Source organism: Saccopteryx leptura, chromosome 3 (genome assembly GCF_036850995.1).
Source record: "Saccopteryx leptura isolate mSacLep1 chromosome 3, mSacLep1_pri_phased_curated, whole genome shotgun sequence".
NCBI classification, from domain to species: Eukaryota; Metazoa; Chordata; class Mammalia; order Chiroptera; family Emballonuridae; genus Saccopteryx; species Saccopteryx leptura.
In genome coordinates this window covers 212,529,320-212,551,037 of record NC_089505.1, presented here as the reverse complement: position 1 = coordinate 212,551,037, position 21,718 = coordinate 212,529,320, and the positions used below count along the sequence as shown (strand labels likewise).

Genomic DNA, 21,718 nt, shown 5'->3' with positions numbered 1-21,718 from the left:
GAGCCAGCGACCTTGGGTCCAAGCTGGTGAGCTTTTTGCTCAAACCAGATGAGCCTGCGCTCAAGCTGGCGACCTTGGGGTCTCGAACCTGGATCCTTCCGCATCCCAGTCCGACGCTCTATCTACTGCGCCACCGCCTGGTCAGGCGGTGTGGGTTTATTTCTGGGTTCTCTGTTCTGTTCCACTGATATATATGCCTGTCCTTATGGCAGTACCAAGCTCTTTTGAGTACAATGGCCTTGTAGTATAACTTAATATTAGGCAGTGTAATACGCCCCACTTTATTTTTCTTTTTCAAGATTCCTGAGGCTATTCGTGTCCTTTTTTGGTTCCGTATAAATTTTTGGAATATTTGTTCTATATCTTTGAGGTATGCCATTGGTATTTTAATAGGAATTGCATTGAATTTATAGACTGCTGTGGGTAGTATAGACATTTTAATAATGTTTATTCTTCTTATCCATGAACACGGTATATGCTTCCACTCCTTTGTATCTTCCTTGACTTCTTTTATCATTGTTTTATAATTTTCCAAGTACAAGTCTTTAACCTCCTTGGTTAAATTTACTCCTAGGTACTTTATTTTTGTTGTTGTTGTTGCAATAGTGAAGGGGATTGTTTCCTTAATTTTCTCTTTCAGACAGTTCATTGTTGATGTATAAAAATGCCACTGATTTCTGAATATTGATTTTATATCCTGCCACCTTGCTGAATTCATTTATCAGGTCCAGTAGTTTTTTTGTTTTGTTTTAATTTTTATTTATTTATTCATTCATTTTAGAGAGGAGAGAGAGAGAGAGAGAGAGAGAGAGAGAGAGAGAGAGAGAGAAGAGGGAGGAGCAGGAAGCATCAACTCCCATATGTGACTTGACCAGACAAGTGCAGGGTTTTGAACCAGCGACCTCAGCATTCCAGGTCGATGCTTTATCCACTGTGCCACCACAGGTCAGGCGGTCCAGTAGTTTTTTTCACTGAGACATTAGGGTTTTCTATGTACAGTATCACGTCATTGGCAAATGATAGTTTTACTTCTTTTCCAATTTCGATTCCTTTTATTTCTTCTTGTCTGATTGCTGTGGCTAGGACTTCCAGAATTCTGTTGAATAAGAGTGGTAAAAGGGGACACCCCTGCCTTGTTCCTGATCTTAACGGGATTGCTTTTCATTTTTGCCCATTGAGTATGATGCTGGCTGTGGGTTTGTCATAGGTGGCCTTTATCATGTTGAGGTATGTTCCCTGTATTCCCAGTTTGCTGAGAGTTTTGATCATGAATGGGTGCTGGATTTTATCAAATACTTTTTCTGCATCTACTGATATTATCATGTGATTTTTCTCCTTCCTTTTGTTTATGTGATGAATCACATTGATTGATTTGCAAATATTGTACCAGCCTTGCCTCTCCAGAATAAATCGCACTTGATCATAATGTATGATTTTTTTCATGTATTGCTGGATTTGGTTTGCTAATATTTTGTTGAGAACTTTAGCATCTAAATTACATCACGGATACTGGCCTATAGTTTTCTTTCTTTGTTGTGTCTTTGCCTGGTTTTGGAATGAGGATTATGCTCGCCTCATAAAAGGAGCTTGGAAGTCTTCCCTCCGCTTGAATTTTTTGAAATAGCTTGAGAAGGATAGGAATTAGTTCTTTTTTGAATATTTGGCAAAATTCGCGTGAGAAGCCATCTGGCCCAGGACTTTTGTTTGTTGGGAGTTTTTTGATAACTGTTTCAATCTCATTTGTTGTAATCGGTCTATTTAGGTTTTCTGATTCTTCCAAATTAATTTTTGAGAGATTACGTTTCAAGAAATTTCATCTAGGTTGTCTAATTTTTTGGCATACAGTTCTTCATAGTATTTTTTACAATCCTTTGTATTTCTGCTGTGTCTGTTGTTACTTCTCCATTCACTCTCATTTCTAATTTTATTTATTTGAGTCCTCTCTCTTTTTTCTTGGTGAGTCTGGTTAAAGGTTCATCAATCTTGTTTACCTTTTCAAAAAACCAGCTCTTCGTTTCATTGATCTTCTGTATTGTTTTTTATACCTCTATGTTATTTATTTCCAGTCTGATCTTTGCTATTTCCTTCCTTCTACTTCCTCTGGGCTTTACTTGCTGTTCTTTTTCTAGTTCTTTTAGATGCAGGATTAAGTTGTTTATTTGAGCTTTTTCTTGCTTCTTAAGGTATGCTAGTAATGCTATGAACTTCCCTCTCAGGACTGCTTTTGCTGTGTCCCATAAATTTTGAGTTGTTGTATGTTCATTTTCATTTGTTTCAAGGACACTTTTTATTTCTTCCTTGATCTCATTGTTAACCCATTCATTATTTAATAACATGCTATTTAGTCTCCAAGTGTTTGCATGTTTTTCAGTTTTTCTATTGTAGTTAATTTCTTTCTTTTTTGAAATTTTTATTTAGACAATTAATTTTAACGGGGTGACATTGATCAATCAAAGTACATAGATTCAGAGAAAACATCTCCAGTTCATTTTGACATTTGATTATGCTGTATACCCATCACCCAAAGTCAAATTGTCTTTCATCACCTTCTATTTTTTTCTTTTATGCCCCTCTCCTCCCCCCACCCGGTCCCTCTCTTTCCTTCCTCTACCCCTGGTAACCACCATACTCTTGTCCATGTTCATGAGTCTCAATTTCGTGTCCACCTATGTATAGAATCATACAGTTCTTAGTTTCTTCTGATTTACTTATTTCACTCAGTATAATGTTATCAAGGTCCATCCATGTTGTTGTAAATGATCCGATGTCATCATTTCTTAGGGCTGAGTAGTATTCCATAGTACATATGTACCTCATCTTCTTTATCCAATCAACTATTGAAAGGCTTTTTGGTTGTTTCCATGTCTTGGCCACTGTGAACAATGCTGCAATGAACATGGGGCTGCATGTGTCTTTACATACCAATGTTTTTGAGTTTGGGGAATATATACCCAGTAGAGGGATTGCTGGGTCATATGGTAGTTCTATTCTTAATTTTTTGAGGAACCACCATACTTTCTTCCATAATGGTTGCACTACTTTACATTCCCTCCAACAGTGAATGAGGGTTCCTTTTTCTCCACAGCCTCTCCAACACTTGTTATTACCTGTCTTGTTGATAATATCTAATCTAAAAGGCGTGAGGTGGTATCTCATTGTAGTTTTGATTTGCATTTCCCTAATAGCTAATGAAGATGAGCATCTTTTCATTTATCTGTTGGCTATTTGTATTTCTTCCTGGGAGAAGTGTCTGTTCATGTCCTCTTCCCATTTTTTTGATAGGATTGTTTGCTTGTTTGTTGTTGAGTTTTGTGAGTTCTTTGTATATTTTGGACATTAGGACCTTATCTGTGCTGTTGTTTGAAAATATCATCTCCCATTTAGTTGGCTGTCTTTTTGTTTTGTTGTCAATTTCTCTTGCTGAGCAAAAGCTTCTTAGTCTGATGTAGTCCATTCATTTATCTTTGCCTTCACTTCCCTTGCCTTTGGAGTCAAATTCATAAAATGCTCTTTATGGCCAAGGTCCATGAGTTTAGGACCTATGTTTTCTTCTATGTAGTTTATTATTTCAGGTCTTATATTTAAGTCTTTGATCCATTCTGAATTAATTTTGGTACAAGGGGACAAACTAGTCATTTCATTCTTTTGCATGTGGCTCTCCAGTTTCCCAGCACCATTTATTGAAGAGACTTTCTTTTCTCCATTGTGTGTTTTTGGCTCCTTTATCAAAGATTATTTAACCATATATATGTGGTTTCATTTCTGGGATCTCTGTTCTGTTCCATTGGTCTGAGTCTCTATTTTTCTGCCAATACTATGCTGTTTTGATTATTGTGGCTCTATAATATAATTTGAAGTCAGGTATTGTAATGCCCCCAGATTCATTCTTTTTCCTTAGGATTACTTTGGCTATTCAGGGTTTTATATAGTTCCATATAAACCTGATGATTTTTTTTGTTCCATTTCTTTAAAAAATGACATTGGAATTTTGATGGGAATTGTATTAAATTTGTATATCGCTTTGGGTAATATGGTCATTTTGACTATATGTATTCATCCTATCCAAGAACAAGGAATATTTTTCCATTTCATTGTATCTTTTTCGATTTCCCTGAACAGTGCTTTGTAGTTTTCATTATGTAGGTCCTTTACATTCTTTATTATGTTTATTCCTAGGTATTTTGTTGTTGTTGTTGTTGCAACCAAAAAAGTGATTGTTTTTTTTTAGTTCGTTTTCTGATGTTTCATTGTTGGCATACAGGAAGGCAATAAACTTCTGTATATTAACTTTGTACCCTGCGACCTTACTGTATTGGTTTATTGTTTCTAATAATCTTTTTGTGGAGTCTTTGGGGTTTTCGATGTACAGGATCATATCATCTGCAAAAAGTGAAACCTTTACTTCTTCCTCCCCAATATGAATGTCTTTTATTTCCTTCTCTTGTTTGATTGCTCTGGCTAGAACTTCTAGCACTATGGGTTGCATAAGAGTGGAGAAAGTGGGCAACCTTTTGTTCCTGATTTTAGAGGAAAAGTCCTCAGTTTTATGCCCTTTAATATGATGTTAGCTGATGGTTTGTCATACATGGCTTTTACTATGTTGAGGTATTTTCCTTCTATACCCATTTTGTTGAGTGTTTTAAACATAAAATGATATTTTATCAAATGCCTTTTCTGCATCTATTGATAGGATCATGTGGGTTTTGTTCTTTGTTTTGTTGAGATGGTGTATTACATTAACTGTTTTACATATGTTGAACCATCCTTGTAATTCCAGGATGAATTCCACTTGGTCATTATGAATAATTTTTTTAATGTGTGTTGTATTCGATTTGCTAGTATTTTGTTTAGGATTTTAGCACCTGTATTCATTAGAGATATTGGTCTGTAGTTTTCTTTTCTTGTGTTGTCCTTGCCAGGTTTTGGTATGAGGGTTATATTGTCCTCATAAAAGGTGTTTGGAAATACTGCTTCTTAAAGTTTTTGGAAGACTTTGAGTAGAATAGGATCCAAGTCTTCTTTGAATGTTTGATAGAATTCACTAGTATAGCCGTCTGGGCCTGGACGTTTATTTTTTGGGAGGATTTTGATATTTGTTTTTATTTTCTCCCTGCTTATGGGTCTGTTTAGGCTATCTACTTCTTCATGACTCAGTCTAAGAAGATTGTATTGTCCTAGGAATTTATCCATTTCTTCTAGATTTTTAAATTTGGTGGCATATGGTTTTTCATAGTATTCTACAATAATTCTTTGTATATCTATGATATCTGTGGTTATTTCTCCTCTTTCATTTTGGATTTTGTTTATATGAGTCCTTTCTTTTTTTTCCTTAGTGAGTCTTGCCAAGGGTTTGTCAATTTTGTTGACCTTTTCAAAGAACCAGCTCCTTGTTTTATTGATTTTTTCTATAGTTTTTCTGGTCTCTATTTCATTTATTTATGCTCTGATTTTTATTATTTCCTTTCTTTTTCTGCTTTTGGGTTGCCTTTGTTCTTCTTTTTCTGGAGAAAACATCTCCAGGTTATTTTGACATTTGATTATGTTGCATACCCATCACCCAAAGTCAAATTTTCTTCCATCACCTTCTATCTGGTTTTCTTTGTGCCCCTCCCCTTAGCTCTGTATCTTGTTTGTTTCTTCTCTTTTTTCTGTCACTTGTTTTTTTGTTTTGTTTTGTCACTTGTTTTTGTTTGGTTGTATTCCATACTTCTTGCCTCTGTTTCTTTTCTTAAGCCATGTGTTTCTGTAGTGGGTTTGTGTTTTTTTTTTTTTCTGAAGCTGGAAACGGGGAGGCAGTCAGACAGACTCCCGCATGTGCCGGACCGGGATCCACCGGCATGCCCACCAGGGAGCGATGCTCTGCCCATCTGGGGCGTTGCTCTGTTGCAACCAGAGCCATTCTAGCGCCTGAGGCAGAGGCCATCCTCAGCACCCAGGCCAACTTTGCTCCAATGGAGCCTTGGCTGCAGGAGGGGAAGAGAGAGACAGAGAGGAAGGGAGGGGGAGGGGTGGAGAAGCAGATGGGCGCTTCTCCTGTGTGCCCTGGCCAGGAATCGAACCTGGGACTCCTGCATGCCAGGCTGACGCTCTATTACTGAGCCAACCGGTCAGGGCCTCTGTAGTGGTTTTGTAAGGGGTGGTTACCATTGAGCAATAAAAAGGATATATATCATCTTCACTGTAGTACATTATCTCATGAGTGCTTCTGTACTCCATCCTCCTTTGCTACTGTTAATCTTTGTCCTCTCCCCTTTTATGTTTTTGTTGTCACAGTTTAATCTTGTTTTTATTGTGATATTGATGGAGATTTTACTTGTAATTTTGTTTTGTTTTGTTCTTTGTATCTGGCCAGAAAACCCCCTTTAGTATTTCCTGTATTGGGGGTTTTCTGGTGATAAATGCCCTCATCTTTTCTATATCTGTGAATGTTTTTATTTCCCCTTCATATTTGAAGGATAGCTTTGATTTATGTAGTGTTCTTGGCTGGAAGTTCCTCTCTTTCAGTACTTCAAATATTGGGGTCCACTCTCTTCTGGCTTGTAGAGTTTCTGCTGAGAAATCTGATGATAACCTAATGGGCCTTCCTTTATACGTTATATTCTTCTTTTCTCTGGCTGCCTTGAGGATATTTTCTTTGTCATTGGTTTGTGATAATTTCATTACAAGGTGTTTTGGAGTAGATCTGTTTGGGTTCAGGTAACCTGGTGTTTTGTTTGCTTCTTGGATTCGAGGCTCTAATTCTTTCCACAGGCTTGGGAAGTTCTCATCTATTATTTGTTTGAATATGTTCTCCATTCCGTTTTCTCTCTCTTCTTCTGACATACCCATTATTCTTATGTTGCTTTTTCTGATGGAATCAGACAATTCCTGTAGGGCTTTCTCATTTTTTAAAATTCATGAGTCTCTCTCCTCTTCTCTCTGTAGTGTCTCTAGCTGCCTGTCTTCTATGTCACTAATTCTCTCCTCTATCTGGCCTTTTCTATTAGCTAAGCTTGTTACCTCATTTTTTAGTTCATGTATTGAGTTTTTTATCTCTGTTTGACTCCTTTTCATCGTTTCAATTTCCTTGGTGATGTATTCTTTTTGTTCATTGAATTGTGTTTTGAGCTCTCTAAGTTGCCTTTCCGTGCTTTCTTGTATTTCTCTGAGTATTTTTAGGACTTCAACTTTTAATTCCCTGTCATTTAACTCCAAGGTTTCCAAGCAATTGAAATTTTTTTTCTAAAGATTTTTCATCATCTGTCTGAGCTACATCTCTGTCTTCTGTATCCATGATATTTGATTTCTTTTTCCTTAAGGGCATTTGAGGGTGGTATTGTTAATAACACTAATAGGAGATGATTTAAAAAATAAAATAAAATTGAAAAAATACAATGAAAAAATAAAAATTCTATTATGATAAGTGGAACAAAAACTACATAGAATGGGGAGCCAGAGCTCGGAGAAAATGAAAAAGAATTTAAAAATGAAATAAAAAACACACAAAATGCCACAAAGAAAAATATGAATCCAGAATAAAATAATTTGTTGATAAAAGACAACTGAATGAAAGAAAAAGAAAAAGAGAGAAAAAAAGAAAAGAAAAAAAGGTTAAAGTTTTTGAAATGTAACCCATATAAAAAAAAAACAAGAATGAAAAATGTAACACCTAGGCCCTGGACGGTTGGTTCAGTGGTAGAGCGTCGGCCTGGCATGCAGGAGTCCTGGCTTCGATTCTTGGCCAGGGCACACAGGAGAAGCGCCCATCTGCTTCTCCACCCCTCCCCGTCTCCTTCCTCTCTTTCTCTTCCCCTCCCGCAGCCAGGGCTCCATCGCCCCCTGGTGGGCATGCCGGGTGGATCCCGGTCGGGCGCATGCGGGAGTTGGTCTGACTACCTCTCTGTTTCCAACTTCAGAAAAATACAAGAAAAAAAAAAGAAAAATGTAACACCTATGGATAATGAAGTTCAAAAGGAAAGGGAAAGAATAATATGGAAAGAAAATAAAATGACCAAAGTGGAAAAAATATATATAAAAAACAAGAAAAAAAATTTAAAATGTTATAAAAAATGTAATTTTTTCCTGGTTTTGAGAGTTAGCTGCTTCTTCTTTTCCTTTTTCTTTTCAGCAGGTGGCGCTGTACTACAGGGTTTTCCCCTGTGGCACTCTTGAGTAGAGATTTGCTGATGTGTCACTATGGCAATGATGTAGGCTGGACCTCAGTCCTGTTGGTAGGCGGGGTTTGTTAGGGTTTGCAAGCTATGACAATGAGTCAGTTAGTTTTCCAAGTGCCTATCCTCACGTCTCTCCTTCCTGAGCTAGCAGCCTGGGAACTTAGTTGTGAAGTTGCCCCAGCCACTGTTTGCACAGCAAGAGGCTCTAAGAGCTGCCAAGTCCTTCCTCCAGCACCACTCAAAGCACAGTTCTGAGTAAAGCTGTGCCAACCTGAGCCGCCATCAAAAGCAGGCAGGGCAGGGAGCCAATTGCTGATCAGGCACCTTCCTAAGGGTCCCCTGGCATGTCTAGTATACATACCTCAGCGCTCCGCGGGTCTAATCTCCACAGGCTTTTCTCCCCTGTGCCCTGTTTGGAAGCCTGCAGCCCAGCCCCCACAACTTCTGCAGTGCACTTGGAGGTCTGTTCCGCAGGAATGAGCTTTGTGGCCTGTATCAGCTCAAGGAAGTGCCCTGCCCAGACAGGCGCAGGCCTAGGGATCCCAGCCCTTGTGCACTTCCCATGCTGTTGGTCAAGGAGCTGAGACCACACACAAATGCTGGCTACAACCCATGCAGAAGTCCACTGCTGACAATCTTGGGCCTAGCCCCTCTGCCCGTGAATGCACGTGCCCGCACCAGAGGCACCAGGTGAAGCCACTTGAACACTGCCCACAATCACAGACCAAGAGCACACAATGCCCATAGCCGCTCTGGCAACCTCTGTCAGAATCTGCTGCCCGCCCTAGCCCGGCATCCGCAATCTCAGGCTGAGCCTCCATGCTCTCACCTCTGCGTGATCATCTACCCTAGCCCAGCTTCTTCCCTCTGCCCCAAATCCTCTGTTTCTCTCAGTTCCAGGTGAAAGCGGCCCTTCCTCAGATCAGTGAGGAAAGCGGAATACTCTGTTCTCCATCTTCTTTCCTTCAGAGTAGATTATATATTCAGCCACCTTTTTGCCCAATCATACCTTTGTCTGGTGTGTGTGTATATTTCAGATGCTCCTGAGATTGTTTCTCTGTCTCTAGTTGTTGAATTTGTTGAAATTTCAAGGGGAGATATTGGGAGCACCCCTCATAGCGCCATTTCTCTGATGTCACTCTATTGTAGTTAATTTCTAATTTCATGCCATGTGATCAGAGAAGATGCTTGGTATGATTTCAATCTTCTTAAATTTATTGAGACTTATTTTGTGTCCAACATGTGGTCTATCCTAGAGAATGTACCATGAGCACTTGAATAGAATGTATATTCTGCTGCTTTAGGGTGAAAGGTTCTGAAGATATCTCTTAAATCGAGTTGATCTAATGTGTCATTTAAGGCTGCTGCTGTTTGTTAATTTTTTGTCTTGAGGATCTATCCATTGATGTTAGTGGGGTATTAAAATCCCCTGTTATTATAGTATTGCTGTTGATCTCGCCCTTTATATTGATCAAAATCTGCTTCATATATTTAGGTGCTCCTATATTAGGTGCATTGATATATTTATAATGGTTATATCTTCTTGTTGGATTGCTTCCTTTATCATTGTCATGACCTTCTTTATCCCTTACTCTAGCCATTGTTTTAAAGTCTATTTTGTCAGATATAAGTATTGCTACTCCAGATTTTTTTTCCTTTCTGTTTGTGTGAAATACTTTTTTCCATCCCTTCACTCTCCGTCTATGTGTATCTGTTGTTCTGAGGTGAGACTCTTGTAGGCAGCATATGAACGGGTCCTGTTTTCTTATCCATTCAGCAGCCCTATGTCTTTTGATTGGAGCATTTAATCCATTTATATTTAAGGTTATTACTGATATGTGGTTGTTTATTACCATTTTATTCTTTAAATCTATAGTCCTCTTTTTCTAGATTTTTTCTTTCCTTTGCTGTTTACAGCAGGCCCCTTAACATTTCTTGCAGCATTGGTTTAGTTGTAATGAATTCCTTTAGTTTTTTGTTTTGTTTTGTCTGGGAAGCTTTTTATTTCTCCTTCAATTTTAAATGATAACCTTGCTGGATAAAGAAGTCTTGGTTGTAGGCTCTTGTTTGGCATTACTTTAAATATTTCTGGAAATTCCCTTCTGGCTTCTAGTGTTTCTGTTGAAAATTGGAAGTCATCCTTATGGGGGCTCCTCTGTAGGTAATTGACTGCTTTTCTCTTGCTTTTAGTATTCTTTCTTTATCTCTTAGTTTTGGTATTTTAATTATGATGTGTCTTGGTATAGGCCTCTTCGGGTTCCTCTTTAATGGGACTCTATGCTTCTTGAACTTGTGTGACTTTCCTTCATCAATTTAGGGAAGTTTTCAGCTATGATTTCTTCAATCATGTTCTCTATCCCTTATTTCTCTACTCCTTCAGGAACCCCTATGATGTGGATGTTGTTTCTCTTCATGTTGTCACAGAGCTCTCTTAGAGTTTCCTCAGGCTTTTTGAGCCTCCTTTCTTTTTGCTGCTCTGCTTCCGTGCTTTCGTTTATCTTGTCCTCTAAATTGCTGATTCGATCCTCTGCTTCATCCAGCCTGCTTTTAATTCCTTCTAGTGTAGTCTTCATTTCTGATATTGTATTTGTCATTTCTGACTGGTTCTTTTTTGTGATTTCAATGTCCTTTATGATGCTTGCTACCTCTTTATTTAGGAGCTCATTATGTCCATCCATTGTTGCTCTAAGATCTTTGAGCATCCTAACAATTATTACTTTAAACTGCATCCGGTAATTTGGTTACTTCCATCTCATTCAGTTCTTTTTCTGGGGATTTCTCTTGTTGATTCATTTGGGTTGCATTTCTCTGTCTTCCCATTTTTTCTGTGTCTAGATTCCTCCTTTGGGTGTGCTGTTTGAATAGCTAGCTGAGTCTAGGGTTTAAGTTTTCTGCTTCCAGCTATCAGTTGTGTTGATTCTAGATCTTCTTGGGTTGGCATCATCTGTTGTTTGTAATCGCTGTGGGCTACTTGTCATCAGCTACTGCTTTTTTGCTGTTTGTGTGGGTGGTTTCTTTGCCTGGGTAGTGTGTGAGGGGCCAACCTGTCTATAAGGATCAGCTTCCTCCTGCTTAGAGCTGTCAGCAGCTCCATACAACCTGAAAACTCTGAAAGATTTGGCTCTGCTTTTCAGCTGTTCCAGCTCCTATTGCAGCTACCTCCTCTCTCCAGAGTCCTCTGTTGAAAGACTATATAGTATGGGCCCAACTGGCCTCACCTAATCTACCCCTGCACAGATTGCAAACTTGTTGGCTTAGGGCAGCTGAGGTTGGGACTATGACATTTGTGGAACCTCTCTACTTCAGGGGTCTTGGGCTATAGCTCAATACAGGGAATGTGGGCTCTACTCCAGGGCCTAATTCTTCAGCCTCTGCTAAATAACCGAGTTTTATTTTTCCCCAACAAGGTGAGCTGCAGGAAAGTCTGAATTCCATCTGATTTTCTCTTTCTGCTGCCTCTAACTGCTAGCTACTCTCTGGGTCCAGCAGGAAATTCCAGGGATTAGTGAAGGGGCAGTGGGCATGGCTTGCTCTTTGGTCCCAGTTGTCACTCTATCCAGACTTTTTTTTTTTTTTTTTTACATATCTCAATAGGGTGTTGCCAAAGGATTGCAGTAGGTGTGGCCTCTGTGTTCCAGAGGTGTGGCCTGCCTTATGGTTCTCAGGGGGTGGGGTGCATTCTCAGCAGTGGAGGGGGGAGGTGTTGCTCAGGTCTCACAGGAAACCTGAGTCACTGACCCACCCCTGCTTCTTTGCCTTTCCCAACGAGCCTTTCCCCTGGCTGGATATGGAGAGATTTCAGGGGTGGGGCAGCTGCCTTTTCCCAGACTGGTGCTGGACAAAGGGATCACTCCTCCCCTGTATATGTCCACTTTAGCCCTAAAGAATGATTCAGCACAGGTGTTCTGGTTACTGTCAACGTGCCTCTCCTGTACCTCCAACTTTACACTTTCCTCATGAAACTCCAGTCCTCTCAGCTCTCCTGCTCCCAGAGCCCTAGGCAAGTGGCCCATGAGCAAGATTTTCTGTGTGGGCCCTTTAAGGCTGAATCTGCCACTCTGAAAGCTGTCTCCCCCATAGCCTAGACAGAAACCCTGCTTTTTTCACCACTCAGTTCTGTCTAGTTGCCTCTTCCAGTCACTGGGGCTCCAGGTCAGGAGATGAGGCCTCCCACCTCTCAGGGTCCCTCTCCTGCAGTGAGAGTCCTTCTGGGCACTCCGTCGCCCCTCACTTCTAGGAGCGGGGCAGCCCCCATCGTGTCTCCGCATTTCCTACCAGACTTAGTGTCGCCTCTTGTGTAATCCTTGGGTATAGTAGAGTCCTCTTTGTTTCGTCCAAAGTTGATTTTTCACAATGGTTGTTCTTAAATTAAGTTGTAATCCAATCTGGTCCGGGGAGGTGGCTGTTGTAACGTCTGCCTATTCCATGGCCATCTTGGAATCTGCTTTTATTTTTCTTAATTCTAGAAAGCAATGCCCAAAGGCTACTCACAATCTTTTAGAATAGTTACCATACTTATGTAAGTCTAAACTGACAATCGAATATGTTCTACCTGCTTTAATTGGGGAATGTGAATATTTAATATCACAAATAATCTCCCATTAGTTTTCCTTTTTTTTTTTTTTTGTAATTTTCTGAAGCTGGAAATGGGGAGAGACAGTCAGACAGACTCCCGCATGCGCCCGACCGGGATCCACCCAGCACGCCCACCAGGGGCGAAGCTCTGCCCACCAGGGGGCGATGCTCTGCCCCTCCGGGGCGTCGCTCTGTTGCGACCAGAGCCACTCTAGCACCTGGGGCAGAGGCCAAGGAGCCATCCCCAGCGCCCGGGCCATCTTTGCTCCAGTGGAGCCTCGGCTGCGGGAGGGGAAGAGAGAGTCAGAAAGGAAGGAGAGGGGGAGGGGTGGAGAAGCAAATGGGCACTTCTCCTGTGTGCCCTGGCCGGGAATCGAACCTGGGACTTCTGCACGCCAGGCCGACGCTCTACCACTGAGCCAACCGGACAGGGCCCCATTAGTTTTTATTCTGTTCTACTCTGAAAAATGGTACCACTGTGGCCAAAATTAAGAATCACAGGAGCATTTAAGATCTTGCTTCTTCACATTTGTCTTCAGTTTGGCTCAAATTAAATTTTACTTTATTTTATTTATTTATTTATTTACTCCTCAAATAAAATTTTATTTTAAAAAAGGAAAGAAAAGGAGAATAATAGTACCCCTTGGAAAGGAACACCCCAAGTAGATTAAATTCCCACTTAAATGTAGCAATCTCCTTTGTAATTCTTTCTCACTAGGAAAATCAGTTCAGTCCACGTTTTAGACAGGCCTTTTATAAAATTATGCATTGCTTTAAAACAAAAATCTGCCTCCCTGTAACTTTCAGTGTTTACAATTTTCTTCTTCTTCTCAATGTCCAAATGGGATACTAATGCAAAGTATAAGAGTAGAGACCCAGATAAGATAATTCACAAACAAGGTAGTTAGCAGTATCTATGTTGGTCACAACTACTACTAGTTTTTCTCAGTTGTTAAATATATTTGCAATTAGAGTTATTTATGATATTGAAAATCAGGATATAAGTGAAAGGGTATATATGTATTTGCCTTGTAGACCAGCAAAGAAGTGATGTCTTTGATGAGTGCCCTGAGACTTCCCAGCCAATGGCAGAGAAATGTCACTTACAAGTCAAAACCTAATCAGAAATTACCCGATTCTCTGGACTGGAGAGACAAGGGGTGTGTTACTGAAGTGAAATACCAGGTGAGTATTATCATCCCAGGCCCCTGTACCCCAAGAAGTGTTCTCTCCTTTTTAAATACTTAGTCTAGCTACAAAATTTGGCAGTGAATCTCCCATATGTTACTTTCTAAGTATTTTTGTTATTCTGTCTTTTCAACTCAGTTGTAAGTTCCTTGAGGGCAAAAACTCCATATCTTACTTTATTTGTATTCTCACCTCTGCTTAGAACACCAGTGATTAGAGCCACATTATACAAAATCTGTGAACTGAGCAAATAGGAAAAGGCAGACTTTCAGTGCTCAAGCTATCAACTGCACTGGACCCTCCACCAAGCCAGCTGCTTGAGAAACAGTATCGTATGAGAGAATAACAGGAAGTTTCTCTCTCCATCTCACTTATGAAATTCAGGTTTGAAAGAGAGGAAGGAACTAGAGCTTGTAGTGGTTTATAAATTGTACCAAATTAATTCATGACTAGGCTTGCATATTGCCACTGACAACAACATGAATGGACTTTGAGAACATTATGCTGAATGAAATAAGTAAATCAGAAAAAGCTAAGAACTATATGGTTTCAAACATAGTGGGATATAAAACTGAGACTTATTGACATAGATAAAAGTGAAGTGGTTACCAGGGGGAGGAGGATATGGGCGAGGGGTAGGAGAAAAGGAGTAAAGAGAGACAAATATAAGGTGATGGAACAGTTCAAATGTCATAGAAATGTTTGCCTGGAACCTATGTACTCTTATTGACCTATGTCACCCCTTTAAATTTAATTTTCTAAACAAAATTAAAACAAAAAGATACATATGCCTGCCAACACCTACTATAATATCTGACAATGCAATGATATAATAAATTGAAATTATTATTTGTAAAAAATAAATAAAAGAAATATGGGCTTTAAAAATTTGTCTCTATCTTTTTATACTTCCTTTAGTTTGCTTGTAAAAAAGTAATAAGATACAAAAATTCTAAGTTAGTGTTAAATAAAACACATGTAACACCTTAGAGGTCTATCTAGGTAGGGAAGGATCAGAGTATTCTAAGCACCTGCCTCAGTTTGTGACCAAAGAACATAAAAATTAAGAATTGAATGGAACTGCTAATCTTTTTTCCCACCTAGCTATTTTTATTTCAGCTAGTTTTGGGTTTCTTACTGAAGTGTCTCTAAAAGAACAGTTTGGGAAGATTTGACTATAGATGATTTAATGAGCTTCTTTCCCTATGTGTTTTCATTTTAATAAGTGATTTTGCTTTAAGCAAAAGCAAATTCAATTTGCCTCCTTTGGGCCGAGAGCAGGGTGGGCTGAGAAGAGAATGAGACTGAGAGCAATTATGATAAGGCCCTGCATCCTTTGCACTTTTCTAAGTAAAGCAGCTTGTGGTTTTCTGTTTGTAAAATATCTTTTGATTTACAAAATCTGAAGCTAAAAGAAATTTTAACTTTATGTTTCAGGTTTCACTGGGCAGGATGAAGGGTATTTCAGGTCAAGGGAGTCACCCCAGCTCCTCTCAAAATCATGTTACTGTTGGCATCTCTCTCCTTTACTTATGGGTGAAGATAACTGGGGTTTAGTACATGCTTAATAAGTGCTGTTTCTTAATGTATTTGAACATGGCAATTATGCTGTGAGCTCAGCCATCTGCAACTCTTTATTTAAATTAATTTTAATTTATTGTGTTTACATGGATTCAGGTGTCCTACTGAATATAATAACACCCTTACCCCCTAACCCCGTGTCCCTATTTATATACCCTTTGCCCTCCTCCCCCTAACTCCCTCCCCCTTTCCCTTTGGGATTTGCTGTCCTGTTATCTTTATCTCTGTGTTATGTATATATACTTTCACTAATCTCTTCTCCTTCTCTCATCCCATCCCCTGTTCCCCTTCCCTTTGAAAGCTTTCCCTCTGCTCTCTGTGATCCTGCCTCTGCCTCTATTCCGTTCCTCAGTTCACTTTGTTCATTAGATTCCATATATAACTAATATCAGGTACAATGGAGCCTGACTAGGTGGTGGTGGTGCAGTGGACAGAGCGTCGGATTGGGATGAGGAGGACCCAGGTTCGAAACCCTGAGATTGCTGGCTTGAGTGTGGGCTCACCAGCTTGAGCGTGGGGTCGCTGACTTGAATGTGGGAGCACAGACATGACCCCATGGTCACTGGCTTGAGCCCAAGGTCGCTGGCCTGAAGCTCAAGGTCGCTGGCTTGAGCAAAGGATCACTCGCTCTGCTGTAGTCCCCCGGATCAAGGCACATATGAGAAAGCAATCAATGAACAACTAAGGAGACTAAGGAACCACAACAAAGAATTGATGCTTCTCATCTCTCTGTCTCTCTATCACTGTCACACACACACACACACAGAACATACAATGGAGTAAAGACAGTCTCTTTAATAAATGGTGTTGGGAAAACTGGACAGGTACATGCAAAAAAATGAAACTAGACCACCAACTTACACCATTCACAAAAATAAACTCAGATGGATAAAAGACTTAAATATAAGTCGTGAAACCATAAACATCTTGGAAGAAAACATAGGCAGTAAACTCTTCGATATCTCTTGTAGCAATATTTTTGCCAATTTATCTGCACAGGCAAGTGAAATAAAGAACAGGATGAACAAATGGGACTGTTTCAAACTAAAAAGCTTTTGCACAGCAATAGACACTATTAAGAAAATATAAAGACAACCCACACAATGGAAGAACATATTCAACAATATGTCTGATAAGGAGTTAATAACCAAAATTTATAAAGAACTTGTAAAACTCAACACCAGGAAGGTAAACAATCCAATCAAAAAATGGGCAAAAGAACTGAATAGACACTTCTCCAAAGAGGACATACAGATGGCCAATAAGCATATGAAAAAATGTTCAACATCACTAATCATCAGAGAAATGCAAATCTTTATCAACACTGAATCTTGTCCATAAAATAAACAAGCATTTAGTCTTCATTCTCATTGTCTAAGATAGCAATTTTCAACCTTTTTCATCTCATTGACAACAATGGCATTGATTCAGAAGCTTAATTCAACACATGAACTAATTACTAAAATGCTGTGGCACACCAAAAAAATACATTTTTTGCCAATCTGACAAAAAAAAAAAATAGGTATAATTTTGATTCATTCACACCGAACAGCTATTGTGATGTTGGCTGTTGTCATTTTATTTTTAATTTGGCAATTTAAAGGAGAAGAGGTCAGTGTCCCTGACTAAATAGTCAGATACTGCATGTTTTAAAAATCCTTGTAGCTGATAGAAAATTGCTCACCTAAGAGAAGAGGAAATTGTAGTGAGGAAGCTCTTCCAGTAAGTACTGACAGGGCTGACCTGTTGGGTGTTACCTATTAATAGTTTGTGTTATGAAGTCATCCTTACTGACTTTCTGTGATTGCCTTTGTGACTCTGTCTTTGTTTTAGGGTTCCTGTGGTTCTTGTTGGGCTTTCAGTGCTGTGGGGTCCCTGGAAGCACAGCTGAAGCTGAAGACCGGAAAGCTGGTATCTCTGAGTGCACAGAACCTGGTGGATTGCTCAACTGAAAAATATAGCAATAAAGGCTGCAATGGCGGATTCATGACATCAGCTTACCAATATATCATTGACAACAACGGCATTGATTCAGATGCTTCCTATCCCTACAAAGCCATGGTGTGTTACAAGCAAACATTTTGTGCTGCCCCATGATCTTATATCCCTTGACGGACTGTACTAAACTCACTGCCAAGCCAAATGCTTGAGAAAGTGTTGTGTGTGTGAGAACCTTGATCAGCAATTCTAAATTCTCAAGATTTCTCTTTCTTAAGCAGATTTCTTAATTTATCAGTGCAAATATAATTCATGCTTAAAAATGGATTTTCAGCAAAGCTTTCTTAAAATCCTTTCTATATATCTGCCTTCTATTTACACTTTTTGCCTTCTAGCCTCCTATGCTCACTCTTTTTCTCAGAGCATCAACTACAACATTCTTCTACCCACTGAAAAGCTAAGTAATGGTCTCTTCCTCCTTGCAAGTTCATTATAGATTTTATTAAATAATATAAGTAATATAGCCATGTTACAGAAAATTGAGGAAAGATAAGAAAAATCACTCAAAAACCTCCTACTTTCTATAAAAAAACAAAACAAAAAACCACAAGGCCTGAGACCAGGCAGTGGCGCAGTGGATAGAGCGTCGGACTGGGACATGGAAGACCCAGTTTCGAGACACCCAAGGTCGCTGGCTTGAGAACGGGCTCATCTGGTTGGAGCAAAAGCTCACCAGCTTAGACCCAAGGTCGCTGGCTCAAGCAAGGGGTTACTCGGTCTGCTGAAGGCCCACGGTCAAGGCACATATGAGAAGGCAATCAATGAACAACTAAGTTGTCACAACGAAAAACTAATGATTGATGCTTCTCATCTCTCTTCGTTCCTGTCTGTCTGTCCCTATCTGTTCCTCTCTCTGCCTCTATAAAAAAACAAACAAACAAACAAAAACCTCCTACTTTATCCACTATTATTTTGGTTTATTTCTTTCAAGTTCTTTTTCTTTTTTTTTTTAAGTGAGAAGAGGGACAATGGGAGATAGTGAGACGAACTCTCAAATGTGCACGGACCAGGATCCACCTGGCAACCCCTATCTGAGGCCGATGCTCAAATCAACTAAGCTATCCTCAGTACCCGAGGCTGACATTCAAACCAGTTGAACCACTAGTTGCAAGAGGGGGGGAAAAGAGAGAGAGAAGGGGAGAGGAAGGGGAAGAGAAGCAGATGGTCACTATTCATGTGTGCCCTGACTAGGAATCAAACCCAGGACATCTACATAACAAGCCAAACACTCTCTCCACTGAGCAAACTGGCCAGGGCCATTCTTTTTCTTATTTAACATTATTTTATTTTATTTATTTATATTTTTCCTGTATTTTTCTGAAGCCGGAAACGGGGAGAGACATCAGACAGACTCCCACATGCGCCCGACCGGGATCCACCCAGCATGCCCACCAGGGGGCGACGCTCTGCCCCTCCGGGGCGTCACTCTGTTGCGACCAGAGCCACTCTAGCGCCTGGGGTAGAGGCCAAGGAGCCATCCCCAGCGCCCGGGTCATCTTTGCTCCAGTGGAGCCTCGGCTGCGGGAGGGGAAGAGAGAGACAGAGAGGAAGGAGAGGGGGAGGGGTGGAGAAGCTGATGGGCGCTTCTCCTGTGTGCCCTGGCCGGGAATCGAACCTGGGACTTCTGCACGCCAGGCCGACGCTTTACCACTGAGCCAACCGGCCAGGGCCCTTATTTAACATTTTAAAGGCATAATTGTATAAACAACAAACAAGAATTGTGACTTCCTCTCTTCGACATGAAATATACTTTAAGCGTTTTCCATATTACATAATCTTTATAAACCATTGTTTAAACTGCAGATCATCTTGCAGGCATTCAATAACCAGAGAGATTTTAAAGCTCTAGTCTAGAGTTTATGATCTTTATGTAGTACACCCCTCAAAGTCTGAGGGACATTATCCTGGCAACTTTGGCATGTATGAAGATGTCCACAATTTAAAAATAGAGTAGTTCTTCTGCTATTGAAGAAACATGGAGCCGTTAAGATTTGGAAGATTTGATTTTTCTTTCTTTAAAAACAGGAAGGCGCTTGACCTGTGGTGGCGCAGTGGATAAAGCGTCGACCTGGAAATGCTGAGGTCACCAGTTCGAAACCCTGGGCTTGCCTGGTCAAGGCACATACAGGAGTTGGTGCTTCCAGCTCCTCCCCCCCTTCTCTCTCTCTGTCTCTCCCTCTCCTCTCTAAAAAATGAATAAATAAATAAATAATTAAATTAAATTAAATTAAAAAAAAAACACTAAGCCTTAAGCCAGTGGTTGGCAAACCATGGCTTCCGAGCCACATGCGGCTTTTAAAAAACAAAACAAAACAGGAAGGCCCCTTAGACATTTGAAAAGGCTAAATAAGGAAAGAAAATACATTTGAAATCCAAACTTAGGATTTTGATTTATAAAGGAGGCTGAAGTATACGTCTTCTTTTTTGTAGTATACTTCATTATCTGATTTATACTTTTTTTTTTTTTTTTTTTTTTTGCAGGATGGAAAGTGCCAATATGACTCAAAACACCGAGCTGCCACATGTTCCAAGTACACTGAGCTTCCTTATGGCCGTGAAGATGCCTTGAAAGAAGCTGTGGCCCTTAAAGGACCTGTGTCTGTTGCTGTAGATGCGAGCCATCCTTCTTTCTTCCTCTACAAAAGTGGTAAAAACTCAGCTCTGTTAGCCTCTTGTTATATGCTGCCCTTCCACTATAAGAAAATATAAGGTCTACCAGAAAGTTCTGTCCGTTTCTATCACAACAACTTTTGATACGTAAGCACATGTTTATTTGGCACATGTGTGCCTCTCTATTTTTATCACTTAATGTATACATACTGACATAGCAAATTAACTAAAACAAAGTTGATTCACTTTAGTCTTATGTGTGATGAAGCAATAGTGTACTCATGGCTACTGATAAAGTTCATTTACGCCACGGTAATTTTTATAAATTTCAACAAGGAAGAAATGCTACAGAAGCATGTCTGTCGCATCCGCCATATTCCCCGGACTTAGCACCCTCCGACTATCACTTGATTTTGTCCTTACAAAATTCTTTGAAGGGCAAAAAATTCAAAAATGAAGAAGATACCAAACAAGCACTGGTTCAATTTTTCGCATAAAAAGATAAAACATTTTTCAAAAATGGGATATACAAATTGCCCTCATGCTGGCAAGAAATCATTAATAATAATGGCAATTATATTATTTAATAAAGTTTATTAATGGTAAGAAAAATTTGTATTTTGTTTTATTCCAAAAACGAACAGAACTTTCTGGTAGGTAGACCTTATACTATCCTTCCCCGTCACTCCACCTGTGAACGCTTTCATTAGGATAAACAGAATCCCATTTCATAGATCCATTTTATATCCAGTTCTAAATCAGGCAAGTAATACCAAAATTTACTAACACATGCCAAGAACAAGGATGAATTCTTTCCGTGCACTATCTCATTTCATCCTCACAATAACCCTATTTTATAGATGAAAACACTAAGTCTTAGACAGGTTAACTTGTCTGAAGTCACACAGTCTGAACGTGGTCAGCTGGGATAAGAAACTGTGTTACTTGACTCCAGATCCCGTGCTCCTAGCCACTGCAGCCACAGTGCAGCACACCATAAGTGCAACAAGGCCGTGTGCAAGGGGCACACTCACTTGTGCAGTGGTTCTCAAAGTGTGTGCCCTATGGTACTCCAGAGAAATATGTGCCTGTTGGGGACCAAATACCAACAGGGTTTTTAGAGTTTAGATTTTTGGGGGATGGAGGTGTGGGGAATTGGCTGTAAGTTGACAGTCTGCCCAACCCTCCACCTCACTTGCCTGATTAGGTTGCAAAAGGCTGTTAAGCTTAAGTGCTAGATTGTTTACACTACCCCCCATGTTCCCGGGAAAGACTGGAGGCAAGTTTCTTCTATCCTTTGTTTGGTGTAAAGTTAAAATGATATGTATGGTGGGGGTTTTGGATTGATGATTATCATTATTATTATTTTTTTTTTTGTATTTTTCCGAAGCTAGAAACGGGGAGAGACAGTCAGACAGACTCCCGCATGCGCCTGACCGGGATCCACCCGGCATGCCCACCAGGGGGCGACGCTCTGCCCACCAGGGGGCGATGCTCTGCCCCTCCGGGGCGTCGCTCTGCCACGACCAGAGCCACTCTAGCGCCTGGGGCAGAGGCCAAGGAGCCATCCCCAGCGCCAGGGCCATCTTTGCTCCAATGGAGCCTTGGCTGCG

The 21,718-nt window shown here is 40.1% G+C and overlaps 1 protein-coding gene across 1 annotated transcript in view; it reads left to right on the top strand.

Moving 5' to 3' along the window:
- The window catches only part of CTSS (cathepsin S), a 42,851-nt gene that overhangs the window by 7,268 nt on the left and 13,865 nt on the right, over positions 1-21,718 (top strand). The window contains exons 4-6 of the mRNA XM_066377385.1: positions 13,764-13,913; positions 17,331-17,558; positions 19,977-20,142. Coding sequence (XP_066233482.1) covers positions 13,764-13,913; positions 17,331-17,558; positions 19,977-20,142 — 544 coding nt within the window. The remainder of the gene's footprint in view (positions 1-13,763; positions 13,914-17,330; positions 17,559-19,976; positions 20,143-21,718) is intronic.